The sequence below is a fragment of the Garra rufa genome, chromosome 20 (genome assembly GCF_049309525.1).
Source record: "Garra rufa chromosome 20, GarRuf1.0, whole genome shotgun sequence".
NCBI classification, from domain to species: Eukaryota; Metazoa; Chordata; class Actinopteri; order Cypriniformes; family Cyprinidae; genus Garra; species Garra rufa.
In genome coordinates, this window is record NC_133380.1 from 6,190,010 (window position 1) to 6,212,269 (window position 22,260).

Sequence of the window (22,260 nt, forward strand, 5' to 3'; positions counted from 1 at the left end):
CTATAATGGAGGTTGCTGGAGGTCCTTAATGGTCGTGGAGGAGCCTAATGATTTACTATTTTACAGTAGAGAGCAGCTGAATTACATTACGACAGCTCATAATGTATGCTTCATTAAATCTGAAAACTAAATTAAATGAGCAGTGCTGAATTCATCCGAGTGTGTGTGCCAAATGGGAAGCTCAGAGTGGATTATATGCATATGTGCGCGTTTGAGCGTGTGTCGGTAAGCAGCAGCACCTATTCTTGTTGCAGGGTTAGAATGCACATCGCCGTTTCTATATTTGTAGGTGACAATTGGGTGTTCAATTCTGAGCTCTTTTAGAACTGATGAAATGCTGTGTAATTATAACACAGAGCGGGAACCTGCAGTCCTCGCTCTCGCTTTATCTCTCTCTCTCTCTTCAAAAACACTTTTGGAAGAAAATAAAGATGCAGTCATTCTGTTTGCAAAGGGTCAGATGATGTGCAAGACTAAGTATTTGTTATTTTCACTTGGCTTGTTTTGTTTTCTTTACCTTTTCCTTCTATTAAGCTGTAATTTGTTTGAGTTTGTATTTGATGACAGGTGGGTAAATATGGTAAGACTGGAGAAAAATAATCATCCAGTTCATTTTCTAAAACATAAGCAGTGTTTATTTATGTTTGTGCCCATGACTATGCATGTGTGTGCGTGTGCCACACACATACATAGACACACATTCACAAAGTGCATACAGTTACACACAGCCCATGGGAACCAGAAGAACAGGTCGGACAACTGTAGATAAAGGGGGACAACAGGAAACGAGGATGAGTCGTCTGTGTTTAACAGCGGGTGGCAGGCTCAGCCAACACACAAAACCATCATTAACACACTTTTAACACAAAAACACTCAATTTGGTTTATTACAGGTTACGGCCCTAATGCATGCGCCCAATAAAATGATTGACTCTGGTTAAGATACGTTTTACATCATTAAATATCATATCTGTAGAAGGCCAACTAGTACATTCGGACTGTCAAAAGAAACCTTCCTGTTCTTACCTTCATAAAGTAGCATTACGCACATCCTACTAAAGTTCTAGAAGCATATTATTCTGTGTTCTTATTTGCACTTTGCAATCTTATCTCAAACCCCGAAGGTGATGCAATTGCTGCGGTTGCAATCATACTGGTACTTTTCCTTAAAGGTGCTGTGTGCAGTTTCACTCAGTGTAAAATATGTTTTTCTGTTTTAGTTAAATATATAAAGCAACTGCAATGGTGCAATATAAAATGCAACAGTATTTATTAATTTTCTTAATGCATTCATGTTCGTTTCTATATATAATAATAGTGTTTGTACACTTACAATTTGTAAATGATGTAGAAATGAACATGAGTTTTTATGAATGATCATGAATGATATATATATATACATATATGTATGTATATGCACTACTGCTCAAAAGTTTGGGATCAGTACGATTTGTAATGTTTTTTAAAGACCTTACTTATCAAGGCTGTTCATTTGATCAAAAATACAGAAAAATATTGTGACATATTATTACAATGTAAAACAATGTTTTTTTCTATATTAATATACATAAAAATTTAATTTAAGTTGAATTTTAGGCAGTCTTCAGTGTCACATTCCTTCAAAAATCATTCTAATATGCTGATTTATTATCAGTGCTGGAAACAGCTGTGTTGCTTAATATTTTTTTTGAAATGTGAAACTATTTTCAGGATTCTTTGATCAATAAAAGGTTCAAAACAACAGAATTAATTTAAAATACAAAGGTTTTCGAACAATATACACTACTGTTCAAATGTTTGGGGTCAGTGCATTTTTATGCTTTGTTTTTTGAAAGAAAGTAATACTTTTATTCACCATGGATGTGTTAAAACAATAAAAAAGTGATAGCATCGATTTACATTGTTAGAAAAGATTTATACTTTGAATAAATGCTTTTTAACTTGTTATTCATCAAAGAATCCTGAAAAAAAGAATCACAGGTTTGAAAAAATATTTTTACCCAAGAACAGAAGACAACAGCCACATAAAAACCAGTTATTCTAAAAGATTTAAACACGTGATTAGTATTTTTTACTGATTTAATTTATTTTTTGTACATTTACAATTGATTATAAATAATGTAAAAATGAATATAAGTTATTATGAACGATCATGAATTAATCAACTAAAGTATATTTCTAATTAAAATTATATTTCCAAATAAACATAGATTATTAACTTTACTGACAAATTAATAAACTGAAATTAATAAATAAAAATAATAATTCATATGTCTATAGACCATTTCAAGGATGTAAACAATAACAAGCGCGTTGGAACGCTACTGCGCATGTCCGGTCCTGAAACATTTCCGGTAGCGCTATTTCTCCGATCCGTCACTACGAACACATTCTTTTAAAATCTAGCGAAAAAGCTAGTTAAGGTAAAAAAGCTGCTCATTAACTAATCGATGCTGCGTGCGTGTACACGGGAGATTGCTAAAAGCATATCACATGAACAGAAATATTGTGAACATTTATTCGTACAATGGATGCCATCAGTCTGAAGCAAGCAGTGCAACTTACTTCATGTTTTGTTCCCAAGATATCCGGAGGTTGTTCGTGATTAATTTACTTGCATTGCGTGGTCTGTATTTCTGTTTAAATATTTGTTTTCATTAGTAGATTACTTTTCACAATACATATCGTTCCAAACAACGCTAAATGTATGCTATTAAACTAAGCGCTCGATGCTATTATTACGTGTTGAATTTCAACATGTGTTCAACGTTAGTTTGGTCAAGTTTGTTGCTGTGGGACAGTGCAAGTGGAGGGTATGAATGCTCCGAGTCATCATGTGATCACAAATAAACAAGATCGTCGCAATTCAATGCTGGCTAACGTGTTTTACATAAACCTGTATATCTGCAGATTAATAAATGCACACACAAACACACATAAAGCATTCATATATGTTTTTATGCACGTATTTACTGTTCACACCCACACAAATTATATATATATATATATATATATATATATATATATATATATATATATATATATATTCATGTGAAAATGAATACTGGTGTAATGTAAAGGCTGATGCTAATTCAGTTTTGCACAACATATTTTTTATAATAGAAATCATTTAAATAATTAATCATGTTAATAAACATAAAAGACTTATTTCAAAAACATAAAAAAACTACTTTGTCCAAACTTTTGACCAGTACTGTATATAAACAAAAAGCATTCTCTCACTTTCAACTGTTTTTATTTCCAGCACATGTATTGATATGTAAATATTTGTATGAACATAAAATGCTTCAACAAATGAAACAACAACAACTGAAACAACATTTGAACTGAAATGGAGTACAAAGGGGGAACAAATATCAAAAGCAGCAGTCTGTATCTGGCCTGGTCATCAGTCGCTTTAAGTACTACACTAAATTACTGAATACTACACTCAAGTTCTCAATCACATCTGGGTGTTGATATGGTCAGATGTGGTTTGTCACTGCAGGATGATCAGCTGTCATTGGGTGTCTACAGATGATGGTTCTCCTTACACTGCCTTCTCAGATTTGGTGACCCTTCTGTATTTCTGCAACTGTTTACATCAGTTTAGAATGCTTTCTAGAAAACAAAACAAAGGATATTAGCCATCATTATGAAAATGTATATAACATTTAACCAATTCTATGGGAATTACAGGGAGCTAACAAATTTCAGTATTACACTGTATTGTCAGATTTAGTGACCCTGCTGCATATTTACAACTGCTTACATCAAAATGCTTCCTAGACTAAGAAACAAATGATATTAGAAATCACCTGTATAAATTTTGTTTACATTATATAAGGATAAAAGTAGAAAAACAATTATTTAATAGAATGCACAATATAAAAAAATAATGCTATTATTGCTTAATAGGTCAGTACATCTTGGAATTAACATTACCAAAGCTTATGTGATGGAAAATAATATTTACCATAAACATTACGTTTTGTAAACTACTGCCGTTAACTGTTACACAATACGACATTCACGTACTTTCATGTTACTCACTGCATTTGTTAACTGACAAAATAACTAGACTACTAATATGAATTTAACCCACATAACACTTAGCAATAAAACAGAAATAAAACAGAAATAAAAAAACTTGCCTTTTTTCATTAACGTTACACACGAAAGCTAGATGCATATGTAAACAATGACAAAATGCTACTTTAAATTATGCAGCATCATACTTGAAGAGTTAACGTAAAGATATACAAATAAACCGATTAATTAAAAACGATATTTACTTGCCTGAATCGAAATGTGCGCTGTATATCCTAGAGTTGCTTGTTGTTATCCAGCCTTCTCCTTCACTGCCGCAACACGGGTACGTTTCGCGGAAATCTACCGTTAAACACGTCTCAGAACGTTAGTACCGCCCCAGAGGGAGCACACAACCACCGAACGACAAGGATCTAATTTTAATTTAGACATTTAAGCAGGATGCTTGTATATATATGACCGCAATCCCACTGTTCATAAAGCGCTTCTCGCCATTGTTTTGAATGCGCTGGATCACTAACCGGAAACGTCCTGGGACCAACGACGTCACTTCCTTAAGCCGCCGAATAGCGCTTGAAATGGTCTATATGAACATGACATATATACCTGTACTTAAAGGAGTAGTTCACTTTCAGAACAAAAATTTACAGATAATGTACTCACCCCCTTGTCATCCAAGAAGTTCATGTCTTTCTTTCTTCAGTCGTAAAGAAATTATGTTTTTGAAGGAAAACATTTCAGGATTTCTCTCCATATAGTGGACTTCTATGGTGCCCCTGAGTTTGAACTTCCAAAATGCAGTTTAAAGGCAGCTTCAAAGGGCTCTAAATGATCAAAGAAAGAAAGACATGAACATCTTGGATGACAAGAAGCTGAGTACATTATCTGTAAATTTTTGTTCTGAAAGTGAACTACTCCTTTAAGACATTTAGTCTTAGTTTTTGCTTCTTAATTCTTCACACGCTCTTTTTTCAAGTAACAAAAATTTGCAAAAAAAAATGTGAGAATTCCCCCAAGAACAGAAGAAAACAGCCACACGTTATTCTAAAACACTCGATCAGTATTCCCAAACTATATTCATTCTTTAGAAAAACATCTGCTAAAGCACTTATGTACATCCAAACATACTGCAAAGCATCACTTTTTGTCTTATTAGCCGAATATAAAGACAAAGGAGCATGTTGAAGGAGAAGGATTGTCAGAGAAAGTGGGAAAAAGAGCAAAGTTAGGATCAAGTGAAGCAGAGAATGAAGAGTCTAGTTAATAATTTGTCGGCGACTGTGGTGGATCTAGCCAGCGTGTTGACAACGGGCCCAGTGTTCTCTGGGTCCGCTGATGGAGATTAGAGCTGGTCTCATCCAACCATTCACGGGGTGGGGAGAGAGAGGAACACGAGGGGTCTGGTGGGAGCGGGGGGTTTTGGATGCAACACAAATGGAAGTCCAGCAGAACAAGGCAGTGAGTCCACAGGGACTCAGGCTAGAACAGCATTCTGGACGATCAAGCACTAGCTTTCAACACTCCCCCAAACACTCTATACTGTGACTGTGCACCTTTCTGACGTTTGCAAACTGATGCGTTCTGGATAAAGTTACATCATGTATGCGTTCTTCACTGAAAATACAATTCTATGCAACACAACAAAGCCGCAGACCTGAGCAATAGCGGCAGCAGAACATTCTTACGCAAGCTGTAAAATCTCAGGCGTAAACTAGACACCGGGGAACAAACCAAACACACATGATGTTGACAGAGTAATTATCTGCTGATAGGACGAGCAGACTCATAACCGGTCACATCTCCGTTCCCTGAAAGCAGGTACATTCAACCCATGATATCAGCTGTCCAAACACGGTCTGGCTACACAGTGTACCCTTGTACGGCCCCGAGGCCATCAGCGTCCACCCACGCATGTCTTTTTCGCCCTCTCCGTGCATATCACTAGATCCGTGTGCTTTCCTAATCAGATTCATATACCCAGCTGATAAAATTTGCAATAACCTGTTTTTGTGTATTTTAGTTTGCTGATTAGAACAAAAAGTAAAAGCATACTGTTGCAGTCATTAACCCCTTACTCTGGAATATTGTGCAAACAGGGCACATCAGGACGCATGCTAAGATGCATCCTCAACCCATGTGCTCTGTCTGCATGCTGTTTGGCAGACACAGTACTGACACCTAGTGGCTTCCTGTGTAGAAACAACCGTGCTGTACATGATGGTACGTGAAAGGTCAGGGCTTTTGACTGGGGTAAATGATTTGTGCACTAAATATGTGACCCTGGACCACAAAACCAGTCATAAGGTAAAATTTTACAAAACTGAGATGTATATATCATATGAAAGCTCAATAAATAAGCTTTATATTGATGTATGGTTTGTTAGGATAGGACAATATTTGGCCGAGATACATCTATTTGAAAATCTGCAATCTGAGGGTGCAAAAAAATCTAAATACTGAGAAAATCACCTTTAAAGTTGTCCAAATTAAGTTCTTAACAATGCATATTACTAAACAAAAATTACATTTTGATATGTTTACAGTAGGAATTTTACAAAAAAATCTTCATGGAACATGATCTTTACTTAATTTCCTAATGATTTTTGGCATAAAAGAAAAATCAATAATTTTGACCCATACTATGTATTTTTGGCTATTGCTACAAATATATCCCAGCGACTTAAGACTGGTTTTGTGGTCCAGGGTCACATATACATAATCTTTTTAAGTACATGCCACAAATGCATTTTGGTTGCAATGTTAGCATGTTAGAAACTTTTCAAAAGCCAATGGATGAAGTCTGTCTGACTAAAGAAACGGTGTATTCACTATAGAAAAGATACATGTGCAATGTGAGAATATGAGAATGTATTATGCTGCTGAGAAAGGGACTTAAAAGCATGACAAATATGGAAACATTGTGAATATTTTGAGGTATTTCCTGTTAAAAACAAGCTTTTTCTACCCATCAGTGATGTAAATTAGTACTAATATGCACAAAAGTGTACAATTTTTTGTGAAAATGTTTTGATGAGTTAAAATTTACTTTCCTATGTTGATGTATTTTCGAACTTCAAAAAGAAGTTTGGTGCAAGATACATGATTTATATACCCAATAATGATGCAAATTGGTACTAATAAGCACATTTTAGTTATATATGAGCTACAAAACAAAATTGTCACAATAAAGAGCTATTGTACCACTAAAGGTACCATTTTTTTGAGAAATCATTTCAATGAACTAAAATTTACTTTCCAATGTTGACATATTTCCAATTGAAAAACACACTTGAGGATAGATACATCTTTATCTATCTTTACATGCTTTATATACCCACAAATGATGCAAATTGGTACTTATAAGCACATTTTAAATATATTTATGAGCTACAAAACAGTACATTTTAGTTATATATGAGCTACAAAACAGTACAATTCAGATTATTGTCACAATAACAAGCTATTGTACCACTAAAGGTAACATTTAAAAAAAAAAAAAAACATTTCAATGAACTAAAATTTACTTTCCAATGTTGACATATTTCCAATTAAAAAACACATTTGAGAACAGATAAATCTTTATCTATCTTTAAATGCTTTATACCCATAAATGATGCAAATTGGTACTAATAAGCACATCTTAATTATGTTTATGAGCTACAAAACCGTACAATTCAGATTATTGTCACAATAACAAGCTATTGTAACAGTAAAGATACCATTTTTTTTGAGAAAACGTTTCGATGAACTAAAATTTACTTTCCTATGTTGATATATTTCCAATCGAAAAGACGTTTAAGGCCAGATACATGCTTTATATACCATAAATGATGCAAACTGGTACTAATAAGCACATTTTAATTATGTTTATGAGCTACAAAACCATACAATTCAGATTATTGTCACAATAACAAACTATTGTACCATTTTTTGTAAAAACATTTCAATAAACTAAGATTTACTTTCCCATGTTGACATATTTCCAATTGAAAACAACTTTGAGGCCAGATACATGCTTTTTCTATCCAGAATTAATGCAAATTAGAAATAATATTCACCTTTTAGTGGCATATAAAAGGTACATAAATCAGATTATCACAGTAAACTGTTGACCACTAAAGGTACCATTTCTTGCAAAAATGTTTAGATGAGTTCAAATTTGCATTCTGATGTTCATGTATTTCCAATTAAAAATAAGTTTGAGGCCAGATACATGCTTTATACTCATAAATTATGCAAAGTGCACATTTCCGATTACTGCCCAAAAAGGAAGCTGTTGTACCACAAAAGTTACCATTTTTCTGTCATTAAACTTCTGTCATAAAAGTTTATGGAAGTGTTTGCGAAAACATTTTAAAATTATTTTTTCAATTGAAAGACATTTTGGGTCATGCTTTGTCTACGCCTAAATGCTGCGAATCAGTTTTAATATGCACCTTTTAGTGGTATATAAAGTCTAACTTTCAGATTTTTACTGCAATAGCAAGTACTTTTTTGTTGCTGACAGTGTAACAGACATGCAACAAAAGACCTTAAACTCCAATTTTATGTGTACTGTAAGTCACTCAACAACTTCCACGGTAGATGTCAATATATTATCCTGTTTTCACATAGTATATAGCTTGTCAGAGGAAAAAAAGAAACATTTCCGTGCCAGATTTAATGAATCAACTCTAAACCTGCATGTTTAATGCAGCCTCAGAGCATAAAACAAACAGCAATCATGCAGCTTCATAATAACTCACTCAAACCCACACCTACGCACACACCCGCCCATCCACACCTACGCATTCAGGAAGAGGAAAGGTGGAAGGTCCACCTACGCACACTCAAAAACACACCCGGTGCACTTGAGGAAGGCCGTCCAAACATGCAGCTTCTTTTGCAGCACCTGGGCAATGTACGCATACCCCTATGCTGACATCCCCATCTGAACATCAAAGCCAAAACTCAAAGGGGAAAACTTGTTATATATCATATGCTCCGGTCAAAGACCACCTTCTCTCTTCTAAAATAAAAAAAGAAAGCAATACTTTCAAAACTAAGAGAGAGAAAGCAAAAGTAAAGATCAAAGGTAGCAAAAGCTTTGAGGCAGATTAAAAGCGGGATAGACGATCGTGTGTACCAGTTGACGTCAAGATTTCCAGGAAGATACAAAGAATTCTTTCCTTTTCTCTTTAACGAGGGAATACCTTGGTTACTAATTAAAAACATTATTTTGCCGTCTGCTGGTTAGTTACATAAGAGATACGATTAAGGTTGCCTGAAGAGCCAATAAACCAACTCTAATAATGTGTCTGAAAGGTTTTAAAATGCCATATCAGGTTGCATCCGTCAATTATCTAATGGATCTCTCATGTTTCTCATTTCAGGATTTAAAGGATTAGTTCACCCAAAAATGAAAATTTTATGTTTATCTGCTTACCCCCAGAGCATCCAAGATATAGGTGACATTGTTCCTTCAGTAGAACACAAATGAAGATTTTTAACTCAAACCAGTCATATAATGGCAGTCAATGAGCACCAAATCTTTGAGAGTAAGTTAAGACACTAAACGATTGGTCTGTGCAAGAAACTGAACAGTATTTATATTATTTACCTCTGATCCACCGCACATTGAACTGTCCTGAGCACGTTTTTTGTCTTAACACCTCAATGTATCGCCACGAGCCCCAGGGTTTAATTTGGTTTTGTCTGTGTATTTTTTTTTTTTTACTCTCAAAGATGTGGTGCCCATTGACAGCCATTATATGACTTACAGACTGCAACGGTTTGAGTTTAAAATCTTCATTTGTGTTCTACTGAAGAAACAAATCACCTACACCTTGGATGCCCTGGGGGTAAGCAAATAAACATCCAATTTTCATTTTTGGGTGAACTCTCCCTTTAACCCATCAACCACAATAATCTGTCTGAGATTTACAAAAAAGACATAAACAAAAACTAAGACCAATGAAGATGTAAGAGGGAAATGCTACGTCCTGCGCTCCAAATGTATGCAAAGTGCTTTTAAACATGTGGCTGAGGCTGGAATTCATTTGAACAACAGTCAAATTGTCATGCAAATATCTGACCGACAGTTTTGACATTATATGTCTGATGTAACATTTACGCAAATCCACTAGGCTCCCACAGTATTAAGAAGAGTATGTACGTGACTTTACGTAACTTGCAAATAGAGTAGAAATGAATTACAAAAGCATATTCAGTAACATAAGTCTTAGGTCACAAAATTCTAGATTTCTCAGTTTATGAGTTCTCTGATAGTTGTTTAAAATAAATCATAAAAACATTTGGATGGATATTAAACAATCCGAAGATTGAAAACTAAGATAAATAATTTCTTAGTTCTCACTGTGCATATTTGTGCCAGAGGTCTACGATGACGTCTTTCAATGTTTAAATCACTATCACTCATGCATGGGCCAGCATTCATCATGAAGCAGTTTGAATCAAAGCCACAAACAAATATTATGGAAATTCCCACAATTCCTGTACAAATGCATTGTGCAAGCTGCCGCATTTCCATTGTTTATTCAACACTCATTTTTCCAGACAAATATTTTGACCCAGATCTCTCTTCTGGGCTTGTGTTCGGTCACTGCATGACACAAAGTGTTTCTAAACAAGTACTGTGACTGAGAAATAACACCTTGTTTAAGAACAATAAAAATTATAACATTATATCCAGTGAATGAAAAATTCTGACCTTTGCATAAACAGCAAAAAAAAGCCCAACAATTAACAAAACAGCACGGACGAAGTGAACGAGAGCTTTACTCTGCGAATTATCAATGTCATTTAAAACTTTCTTCGAACGTTGAGGAGAAACCATAACATTTTCATGTGAAGCCGGAATGAAACTTGATGTAGACCCCTAATTTCCATGCAAAGCACATGTAAGCTGATCACAGAAGTGTGGGTTGGGCGTTTCACGTGTTTACGTGTCATCAGTTGACCGTCAAACCATCATAATCATAGCCTCTGAGGGAATCACAACATATCAAAACTAGAAGAGCCTAAGCAATACTTCCATTGAGGTCAGTCCAGCTATTTGACTTTTAATTAATAGCTTCCATGATATATTGATGCAATTCTTCATTCCTTCTGGATTCAGCATGGCTAAAGAGTGGACACTTTTGGTGCTCTGTGGCATTTTTGGATCTGCATTCAGCGAGACGCCATCGTGGTTCAAGAACATCTCAACAAGTCTTTTTCAATCGCCTGGAGATGTTCTGATAGGAGGACTTTTCCCCATTAACGAACTCACCAGTGAACTGAGCAAACGGGTGAAGCCTGATGATCTTGAGTGCAACAGGTAAAATCCTGAAAGATAGTTTAGAAATCTGAAAATGCTCCTAAAATCACTTTATATCCCTCTGTTTTGGCAGTATAAGCACATACGGTCTGTCTCTGGCATTGGCGATGAAGTACTCTTTGGACGAGATCAACTCTAAACCAAATCTTCTCCCTGGAGTCACACTGGGATTTGAGAGTTATGACACTTGCATGCAACCAGCCGTTGTCATGAGACCCGTCCTTCAGCTTCTCACAAAGGAATCAACAGAAGAATTAGACGTCGCCTGTAACTACACCGACTACAAGCCTCGTGTTATAGCTATCATAGGACCGAACAACTCTGAGTTGGTTCCAGTTGTTGGCAAGCTGATTGGGTTTTTCTTGATGCCACTGGTGAGTTGACATTAAAGGGATAGTTCACCCAAAAATGAAAATTTTATGTTTATCTGCTTACCCCCAGGGCACCCAAGATATAAGTGGCTTTGTTTCTTCAGTAGAACACAAACAAAGATGTTTAACTCAAACCGTTGCAGTCTGTCAGTCATATAATGGCAGTCAATGGTTTCCAAATCTTCAAGAGTAAAAAAACTCAGACAAAACCAAATTAAATCATACGGCTCATGACGATACATTGAGGTCCTAAGACACAAAATGATCATTTTTTTCCATCTGAATTAGGGTTGTGCCGATAGACGATAGTATCGTGTATCGACGATAGTCAAAGATATCGCCTGTTGCTGATGCCTTTGACAATAGTAAGACGATTATTATTATTATTAGGGCCCGAGCACCGATGGTGTGAGGACCCTATTGAATCTGCTCCGTTTATTATTATTATTATTATTATTATTATTATTATTATTATTATTATTATTATTATTCTCCAAAATGAATCGCATTTTTGAGGACTTAGACATACCCGAAAACTCATGAAACTTCGCACACACATCAGACCTGGCGAAAATTTACGTCTGATATGGGTTGTAGAAGTGGGTGTGACAAAATGGCTCGACAGCGCCACCTTTACACGTTCCGCGGTGTGCGCATTCAGCTGTGATTCACGTACATGCACGAAAATCGGTACACACATGTAACACACCAATACCTACAAAAAAGCCTCTTGGAGCTAAATTTGACACCCAACCGGAAGTCGGTTATTTTTAATTTTCTCAACAAATTTTGTGTCATTTTTGCCATTTTCAGGCCTTGTATCTGAACGAACTCCTCCTAGAGATTTATTCGGATAAACGCCAAATTTGCTGAGTCTAATCTAAAGCCCTTTGTGACTTGTAGCAAACTCCTCCTAGAGATTTAATGATATCAACATTATATTTGGTCAGTCTGATCTAGAGGCCTTAGAGATGTTAAATTGCGAAGATCTTGAGTTTTCGTTATAGGGCGTGTCTGTGGCGGCGTGACAACGTTTGATGTTTCGCCATGGACATAGAAGTTGTTATAACTCAGCCATAAAATGTCTGATCTGCCTCAAACTTCACAGGTTTGGTAAGAGTCCTGGCCTGAAGATACCTAAAGGCCAATATTCAGATATTATCATAACGCCACCTGTTGGCAGCAGGATATATCATATCTTTCACTAACTCAAACATACCAAGGCCAATCTGCACCAAACTTCATATGTTTGATAAAAGTGCTGGCCTGAACACATCTACATGCTAATAATCAGTTATAGGCATAGCGCCACCAGCTGGCAGCAGGAAATTTGGCACTTTTAAGTGACTTTCACATATTTCTCCTATTTTTACTGTATTAAAAGCATACTGCCCACCATTAGCTGTGTTCCTAAAGAGGCGGTGAGCCCGTGTGCGAGGGCCCATTCATCGCTGCTTGCAGCTTTAATTATTATTATTATTATGCATCAAAAAGGCACCTAACTTTAGCGATGCAGCGCGGAGAGTCGGTTCTAGGATGCCTCAGAAACTTGCCGCGGTATAAACGTGCAGTGAAAATGGGTAAGAGATTTATTCATCATACAGTGTACATAGATTAAGTGTCAGTCATTAGGATAACAGAGGTAGTAAAGTGTGGTTTAGGCTGAATTAAATACGATATATGAGAATCTGTCTGTATATAGTAAACATAAACATTCACCTCAGTAACATCTGTATGCGTTAACTAGAATTACGATGCGATAAAATGGCGCTAAACATACGCACGTGAATTACACGGGCACCGTTTCTCCACAATCAATATGAACTGAACTATAACATGAACTGATGACAACAATCAGACATACAGCGGTAACATTATCGAAATATGACGGGTATAGAAAGATACATTCATTTACATTCACGCACGCACATTTACCGCTCCCTGAAGATAGCAGAGAATGAAACCGAAAGTAAACTTAAACCTATCCAACAGAACTACCGTCAGCGCTCTGTACACGCACAACTTAGACACATGCACTACCCTAACAAAAAGAATAAGGAATTTATTACATACTGACATATTTACATATCATTAAAGAAATTAGCACGATAGTATCGTGTATCGGCGATCTCACAGGCTGACGATAGGACGATATGAAAATTGTGCATATCGCCCAACACTAATCTGAATCCAGAAAGTTCTACTATCCTGAGCATGTCACTCATTGTTTACACAAAGTCACTCATTGTTTACATGAGTGCATATTGGCCTTTTTAAAATGGTAATTACTTGTGCTTGTCCTGATTCTGGCAACCGATTAAAAACTAAAAGATAATGTTTCCTTGAGCAAACTCATCTGGGAGTGTTGGCCAGAGCAAGTTGAGTGCACACGCTTCAAACAGCTGAATGTTCTGGTGGATCAGAGGTAAATAATGATACAAATACTGTTCAGTTTCTTGCACAGACCGATCGTTGTGTGTCTTAAGACCTCAATGTAATATCACGAGTTGCAGGGTTTAATTTGGTTTTGTCTGTGTATGTTTTTTTACACTTTGGAAACCATTGACTGCCAAGACTGACAGACTGCAACGGTTTGAGTTAAAAATCTTCATTTGTGTTCTACTGAAGAAACAAAGTCACCTACATCTTGGATGCCCTGTGGATAAGCAGATAAACATCAAATTTTCATTTTTGGGTGAACTATCCCTTTAAGTGTTACTTTTACCGATAAGCAAAATACTGTTTGTTCCTCTTGTTTTTCAATTTCTCTAATTGTTAAACATTTTTAGATTAGCTATGGTGCCACAAGCGACATGTTCAGTGACAAAGAGACCTTCCCGTCCTTCATGCGCACAGTTCCTAGTGATCGCTGGCAGGTTATGGCCATGGTGCAGCTTCTGAAAGAGTTTGGGTGGAACTGGGTGTCTGTAGTAGGTAGCGACGATGAATACGGACAGAAGGGTCAGCAGCAGTTCTCCAGTATGGCCAATGAGGAGTCCATCTGCGTGGCATATCAGGGCTTGATTCCTGTATACAGTGATCCAGAGCAAGCGGTGAAAGAGATTGTCAATCGCATTGTGGAAGCCAAAGTGGGAGTGGTGGTGGTTTTCTCTCTACCCAAGCCGGCCAGAGACTTCTTCATAGAGGTGAAAAGCTTTATGCAACTTTAAACAGGTTGTATGATGAAAAAATGACTTGATGACTTGACTTGAAGTAAAAGTTTGCAATACACTCTTAAAAATAAAGGTGTGTCAAAAGGTTCTTCAAGCAATGCCATAGAAAAAACATTTTTTTTTGGTTCCACAAAGAACCTTTCAGTCAAATGTTCTTAATTAACCAACAGAAAGGTTCTTTGGATGATAAAAGTTCTTTATGGAACCATTTAGACAAAAAGGTTCTTCTATGGAATCGTGAAGCACCTTTATTTTTAAGAATGTACTGTGAAATAGCTCTGTAGGATTGCTGGATTCCCAAATACATTAACATGACACCAACAATTGTGGTCACAATTTAACAAAAGTTTTGGTATTTCTATAAATTCACATAGAGGTACAACGTTTCTCTTTAAAAGCTAATACACATTGCTCACCTAATCTACAACCAAAAACAAAGGAACTTACTTTAAAATTGCCATTCTGTACTGAAAATTTTGTTCACTTTTATGACCAATTGCTTGTGATGTTCCTCATTTGTGAGTCCCTTTACATAAACAATTATTGGTTGTTCAAATTTAATGTATTTTTTGTTTATAAATTAGAAAAAATGATTTTTTTTCTCAAAATTCTGACTTTTTAAGAATTGCAAGTAATCTCACAACTGCAAGAAAAAAAATCTTTTTGACTTCTTTTCTCAGAATCTTAAGACAGAAACTCAGAATTGCAAGTTTTAAAGTCTACTTTTGAGGGGAAAAAAATTCCTTACAATTGTAAGGTTAGATCTTACGTTCTGTGAGTTTATATCTCGCAATTTTGAGAAAAAAGTCAGAACTGTAAGTTTAAATCTTTTTTCTCAGAATTGCAAAAAACAAGTCAGAATTGTGAGATGTAAACTCACAACTGCGAGAAAAAAGTTAGATATTTGCGAGATATATAATGGCAATTCTGACTTTTTTCCTTTTCTCAGAATTGTAAGATATAAACTGCAAATTGCAAGGTTTCATGAAGTCTAATTGTGAAAGAAAAAAATATTTTCTTACAATTGAGAAAAAAGTCAGAACTTCATGTTCATGTCTCATAATTCTTGAATTTTTCCTCTGTGCACTCTTAAAAATAAAGGTGCCTCACAATGCCACAGAAGAACCTTTTTTGTCTAAATAGTTCCATAAAGAACCTTTAACATCTGAAGAACCTTTCTGTTTCACAAAAGGTTCTTTGAGGCTAAAGAAGGTTATTCAGATTATGAAAAGGTAAGAAATGATGGTTCTTTAAAGAACCTTTGACTGTATGGTTTTTTGTGGAACCAAAAATGGTTCTTCTATGGCATTGCTTGAAGAAACTTTTAAAGCACCTTTATTTTTAAGAGTGTATTCGGAGTTTAAATCTCACAATATAGATTTTTCTCTGACTTTACATTTAAAGCTCAAAAACTTAATAATAATAAAAAGAATAATAATAATAATAATAATAATAATATTAACATATAATTAATGATCCTCTCTTTTTCATTCAATGCTTTATATTCATAATAAGTCTACAGGCTTTGTTGGTCCTAAATGCTTTTGTGATCTGATCAGGTAATCAAACGAAACATGACTGGCGTTTGGGTCGCAAGCACAGCATGGGGTCTGAGCGATGTTGTATCCACTCTGTCCGGGATCAAATCAATAGGAACAGTGCTAGCATTTGCAGACATCTCCAGACCTCTTGACTTATTCACTCCTTATGTCCGTGAGCTTTTCACCAAAATAGAGCAGATGCCATTCCCCCAACAGCCAGATACAGAAATCTCTCCTCTGGACAACCCTTGCCCAAGATGCAGCTATGTAGGTCAAGCCAACGTGAGCATGGTGGAGATAGAACTCGTGCAGCAATCAGCTTTCAGTGTGTATACTGCCGTCTACTGTGTTGCACATGCACTGCATGACTTGCTCGGATGCAACGCCACCCACTGTGCTCTAAATCCTAGGACTGACAATGTTTATCCATGGCAGGTAATCACACACAAGCTATTATTTCTGTAAATCTGCTGGTTTTATCCTAGAAGATGAAGAGTGTACTAATAGAGCACTTTATGATCCTTTCTACAGTTGCTACGGAGTCTCCAAAAAGTTTCTGTAGATCTTCTGGGGGTCACATTTAAGTTTGATAAAGAAGGTAATCCAAACTTTGGCTACGATGTCATGCAATGGAACTTTAATGACAGCACTGTGCGCTTCGAAGTAATTGGATACTTTTTTCAGAACCTCACAATTAATAAAAACAACATGAAATGGCACACGGTAAACGGAAAGGTATGAATAGAATCATTAACACTATTTGCTGTTTTTTTATGCAAAGTGCATCATATTACTTTGTTTTACTACCAGCCAATAGTTTTGACACACTTTCTCATGATCTCAAAATGCCATAAAAAGGCAGTTCACACAAAAAATGTAAATTCTGTCATTCATTACTCACTCTAATGACGTTCCAAACCCGTAAGACCTTCGATCTTCGGAACACAAATTAAGATATTTTTGATGAAAACCGAGAGCTTTATGACCCTGCATAGACAGAAATGTAATTACTATTAAGGACATCATTAAAATATCCCATGTGACATCAGTGGTCTCTTTAAAAGGGATTGTTCTCCTAAAAATTTTAATTCTGTCATCATTTCTCACCCTCATGTAATTCCAAACCTGTATGAATTTCTCCTGCTGAACCCAAAAGATTTTTTAAGAATGTAGGCAACAAAGTTTTTGACAATAGCCATTGACGTCAATAATATTTTTTGCTATACTGTGAAAGTCAACTACTTGGCTACCAACATTTTTCAAAATATAAGTAAATAATGACAGAACTTTTTTTTTTTTCTTTTTTGGATGAACTGTCTGTTTAATTCAAATATTTCAAGTTAATTTCCAGAATAAAAATTGACAGATAATTTACTCTCTTTATATAGTGGACTTTTATGGTGCCCACGAGTTTGATATTCCAAAATACAGTTTAAATGCAGCTTCAAATGGCTTTAAATGATCCCAAGCTAGGAAGAAGGGTCTTATCTCCCCAGAAGTCAAAATAAGTTAAATTTACCCTGATCTTCAATTGTAATGCATGTTGTTTCTTTCTGAAGCATCAGTGAGCATTTGAACCTTCTGTAATAGTTGCATAGGAGTCCCTTTGTGTGAAAAGATGGATCTCAAAATCATAGAGTCATTGTTGGAAAGGGTTCAAATACACAAAAATGCTGGAAAACCAAAGAATTTGTGGGACCTGAAGGATTTTTCTGAAGACCAGTAGGCAGTTGAACTGTTCAGGACAAACAAGAGACTCATGAACAACTATCACTAAACAAAAAAAAAAAAAACACAGCTTATATAGGTAACAACAACACAGTATTAGGAATCAAAGGGATGTAAACTTTTAAACTGGGGAATTTTTATAAATTCAGCTATTATTATCTTATCTAGCAAAACAATTGGTTATTTTCTAAAAAGAATTGACAATTTATATACTTTTTAACCTCAAATGCTCATCTTGTCCAGCTCTGTGTGTACTCTGTGTATCCAGGTTCATCACACTTAGGGTATGTCAAAAAATTCTGATCTCATTTTCTCCTCCAACTTATTTTACCTTTATTTGTAAAGAGCGTTTGATGATCTTTGCACGTTCACTTTGTTAACACTGGGTCGGTACTTCTGCAGCAATGTAGGACGATTTTGAAGTTGGAGGAGAAAATGAGATGGGAGTACACACAGAGCTAGACAAAAAAAGCATTTGAAGTTCAAACTCACAGGCACCATAGAAGTCCATTATATGGAGAGAAATCCTGAAATGTTTTCCTTAAAAAACAAAATTTCTTTACGACTGAAGAAAGAAAGACATGAACATCTTTGATGACGAGGGGGTGAGTAAATTATCTGTGCATTTTTATTCTGAAAGTGAACTTCTTCTTTAAAATTAGTTTTGTAGATTAATATAAATCTTGTAATAGAGAATGAGTAGGTGTGTCCAAACCTGTGACTGGTGCCTCCAAGAGCCAACACCTCTTGACAAATGATCTCTGTAACAGGTCCCAATGTCCACTTGCTCCTCAGACTGTGGGATAGGACAGGTGCGCAGAGTTAAAGGCTTCCACTCTTGCTGTTTCGACTGCATTGACTGCAAGGATGGAACGTTCCTGAACAGCTCAGGTCTGTGACTACAACAAATTAGGATTTCAAGTCATTCTTAACAATACTAATAAGGCTCTAACTACTGGCTCTGACCATAACCACTTTATCCAACATGCCTGTGATACTGTAGTAAATAGAAATGCATGCATTTAAAGCGATAGTTTATTCAAAAATGAAAATTCTGCCATTAATTACTCACCCTAATGTCATTCTAAACCTGTAAGACCTTTGTGCATGTTTCTAACTCTGCATAGACAGCAACTGACATGTTTAAAGTCCAGAAAGCTAATAAGCACATCAATGTGACATAATGACAGACTTTTTCATTTTTGGGTGAACTATCCCTTTAAGAGCTTTTCGGTTTAATGTTGACTAACCTTTATCTGCCTCCTCTTTTGATTATAGATGATATCCAGTGTACATTATGTCCTGTTGGCCAGTGGTCCACCCTACGAAGCACAAGCTGCGTCTATCCCATCTATACGTACCTGGACTGGGGCAACTATGAGTCAATCGGACTCATTCTGGGAGGAATTTTGGTGCTAGCGACGCATGTTTGGGTAGGGGCTCTATTCTTCAGGCACAGAGGAACTGCACTTGTGAAAACTGCAGGTGGACCACTGAGTGGCCTTATGCTGTTGAGCCTAGCGGGAGCATGCATAAGCCTAGTGCTGTTCCTGGGTCAGCCAGGAGACATCGTGTGCCGTCTGCAGGAGCCACTAAACGCCTTTTTTCCCACCGTGGCCCTCTCGGTCATTCTGACCATTTCCCTTCAGGTGATCCTAAAAAAAAAGCATCAATGCATGTTATAAGCCATTTTAATTTTTTGCAACAATAAACATTATGAAGACAAAGTGTGAACAGTAACTGGGATATAGATGTATATACAGTATACATATGTATTTGATCATACAAAATGCATGTTATTGTTTACTTAGTACTGACCTGAATAAAATATTTAACATAAAAGATGTTTATGTATAGCCTTCAAGAGAAAATAATAGTTTAATTGATAAAAAATGACCCTGTTCAAAAGTTTACATCCCCTTGATTCTTAATACTGTGTTGTTACCTGAATGATCCACAACTGTGTTGTTGTTGTTGTTTTTTTTGTTTAGTGATAGTTGTTCATGAGCCCCTTGTTTGTCCTGAACAGTTAAACTGCCTGCTGTTCTTCAGAAAAATCCCTCAGGTCCCACAAATTCTTTGGTTTTCCAGCATTTTTGTGTATTTGAACCCTTTCCAACAATGACTGTATGATTTTGAGATCCATCTTTTCACACTTTCAAACTGAGGGACTCTATTACAGACTATTACAGAAGGCTCAAATGCTCACTGATGCTTCAGAAGGAAAAACCATGCATTAAGAGCCGAGGGGTAAAAACTTTTGAACAGAATGGAGATGTATACATTTTACTTATTTTGCCTAAATATATTTTTTACTGTCCTTCAGAGGCTACAGAAGATGCCTACATGTTTCCCAAAAGTCAAAATAAGTTAAAATTACCCTGATCTTCAATTTTAATGCATGTTGTTTCTTTCTGAAGCATCAGTGAGCATTTGAACCTTCTGTAATAGTTGCATATGAGTCCCTTTGTGTGAAAAGATGGATCTCAAAATCATAGAGTCATTGTTGGAAAGGGTTCAAATACACAAAAATGCTGGAATTGGTGGGACCTGAGGGATTTTTCTGAAGACCAGTAGGCAGTTTAACTGTTCAGGACAAACAAGAGACTCATGAACAACTATCACTAAACAAAAAAACACAGCTTATATAGGTAACAACAACACAGTATTAGGAATCAAAGGGATGTAAACTTTTAAACCGGGGAATTTTTATAAATTCAGCTATTATTTTCTCTATGCAAACACCTTTTATGTGAAATATCTTATTCAGGTCACTACTAAATAAACAATACCATGCATTTTGTATAATCCCTCTTATTCTGGTAAAATAATTGACATTAATGTTGCTGAAAGGGCAATGTAAACGTTTGACCTTAACTGTATATATTAAAACAAGACAGCATGATATTTATATCCACTATCATCTTTTACTTACCAGATTGTGTGCATCACAGAATTCCCTGAAAAGTCTTCTGAACACTTGGAGAACATACGAGGACGAGGAAGTTTGTTTGTGATTCTGGGATGTTGCGGGGTCCAAGCGGGACTGTGTGGTTGGTTCGCCCAAGAGGCTCCTTCTCTGACCCAATACGTCGCCAGTTTGGAGGTGACCTACGTGAAAACCTTTTTGCGTTGTCCAGTGGAGCCCATGCTAAACTTTGGCTTGATGCTTGGTTTCAATGTTGTGCTGGCACTGGTGTCATTCATGGCCACTTTCATGGCTCTAAAGCCGCCTGGACAGTACAACCTGGCTAGAGACATCACTATCTCAACCTTGAGTTACTGTGTAATGTGGGTGATGTTCATCCCCATCTACACAAGTTTAAATGATAAGGATAAGTCAATTGCTCAAGTAGGAGTCAGTTTACTTAGTAATTTTGGGTTGGTAGTGACCTATTTTTACTCTAAATGCCAACTGTTGGTCAAACACCCAGAACTTAACACGGATGATCACTTTCGTACATTTTTAGAAGGGGTCCCACCAACACCACCTGAGGAAAGCTAGAAACAATTGCTAAATTATCATTTAATAATTAATAATTATTTTAAAAAAACTATTATTATTATTAACATTTATAGCAGACATTTCATAAAACAATTAAAAAATGTCACATTAATAAAAGAAACATCAAAATATTACATTGTGTATACTTTTTTTTTTCTTGTATGAATTATTAGAAACAGTTGTCACATTTGCACTTTGACTATCACTCTGTATAGGCTACAAACAGATACAACAGCAATTTCTCAAATAATTATTACAATATAGGCTATACTGATAAATTAAACATTAACTTAAATTGTGTGAGATGACAATGCAAGTGGTAAAACTATATAAAATATAGTCAATTAAGCTACAAACTCGATCTTAATGCACAATGTTTCCATCTAACGTGAATTTTGAGGTGCACCTTGTCATTTTAATGGAGTGTTTTTTCCGTAGAGTTAACGTTAGCAGTAAACCGGTTAGCTCACCTGAATATGTTGGTAGATTTGTGTTGGATGTCATCTTTTAAATGAAAATATGGATATTTTATTTGAAAACCTCATACATTTTCGTTTATTTCAGTTAATGCCAT

The 22,260-nt window shown here is 35.9% G+C and overlaps 1 protein-coding gene across 1 annotated transcript; it reads left to right on the top strand.

Annotated features, from left to right (window-relative positions):
* Positions 1-11,168: 11,168 nt before the first annotated feature.
* LOC141294200 (taste receptor type 1 member 3-like) lies at positions 11,169-21,686 on the top strand. Its single transcript, XM_073826287.1, has 8 exons — positions 11,169-11,368; positions 11,442-11,742; positions 14,529-14,885; positions 16,472-16,888; positions 16,985-17,188; positions 18,952-19,072; positions 19,460-19,830; positions 21,120-21,686. Exons 1-8 carry the CDS (start codon positions 11,169-11,171, stop codon positions 21,684-21,686), a joined length of 2,538 nt encoding a protein of 845 aa, XP_073682388.1.
* Positions 21,687-22,260: the final 574 nt, after the last annotated feature.

What these genes read in the sequence shown, in the direction of transcription:
- LOC141294200 (XM_073826287.1), top strand. Translation starts at nt 11,169, where the DNA reads ATGGCTAAAGAGTGGACACTTTTGGTGCTCTGTGGCATTTTTGGATCT. An exon ending in ACAATGTTTATCCATGGCAG is followed by an intron (nt 16,889 to 16,984) that starts GTAATCACACAC and finishes TCCTTTCTACAG; the next exon opens with TTGCTACGGAGTCTCCAAAA. An exon ending in TTCTGACCATTTCCCTTCAG is followed by an intron (nt 19,831 to 21,119) that starts GTGATCCTAAAA and finishes TTTACTTACCAG; the next exon opens with ATTGTGTGCATCACAGAATT.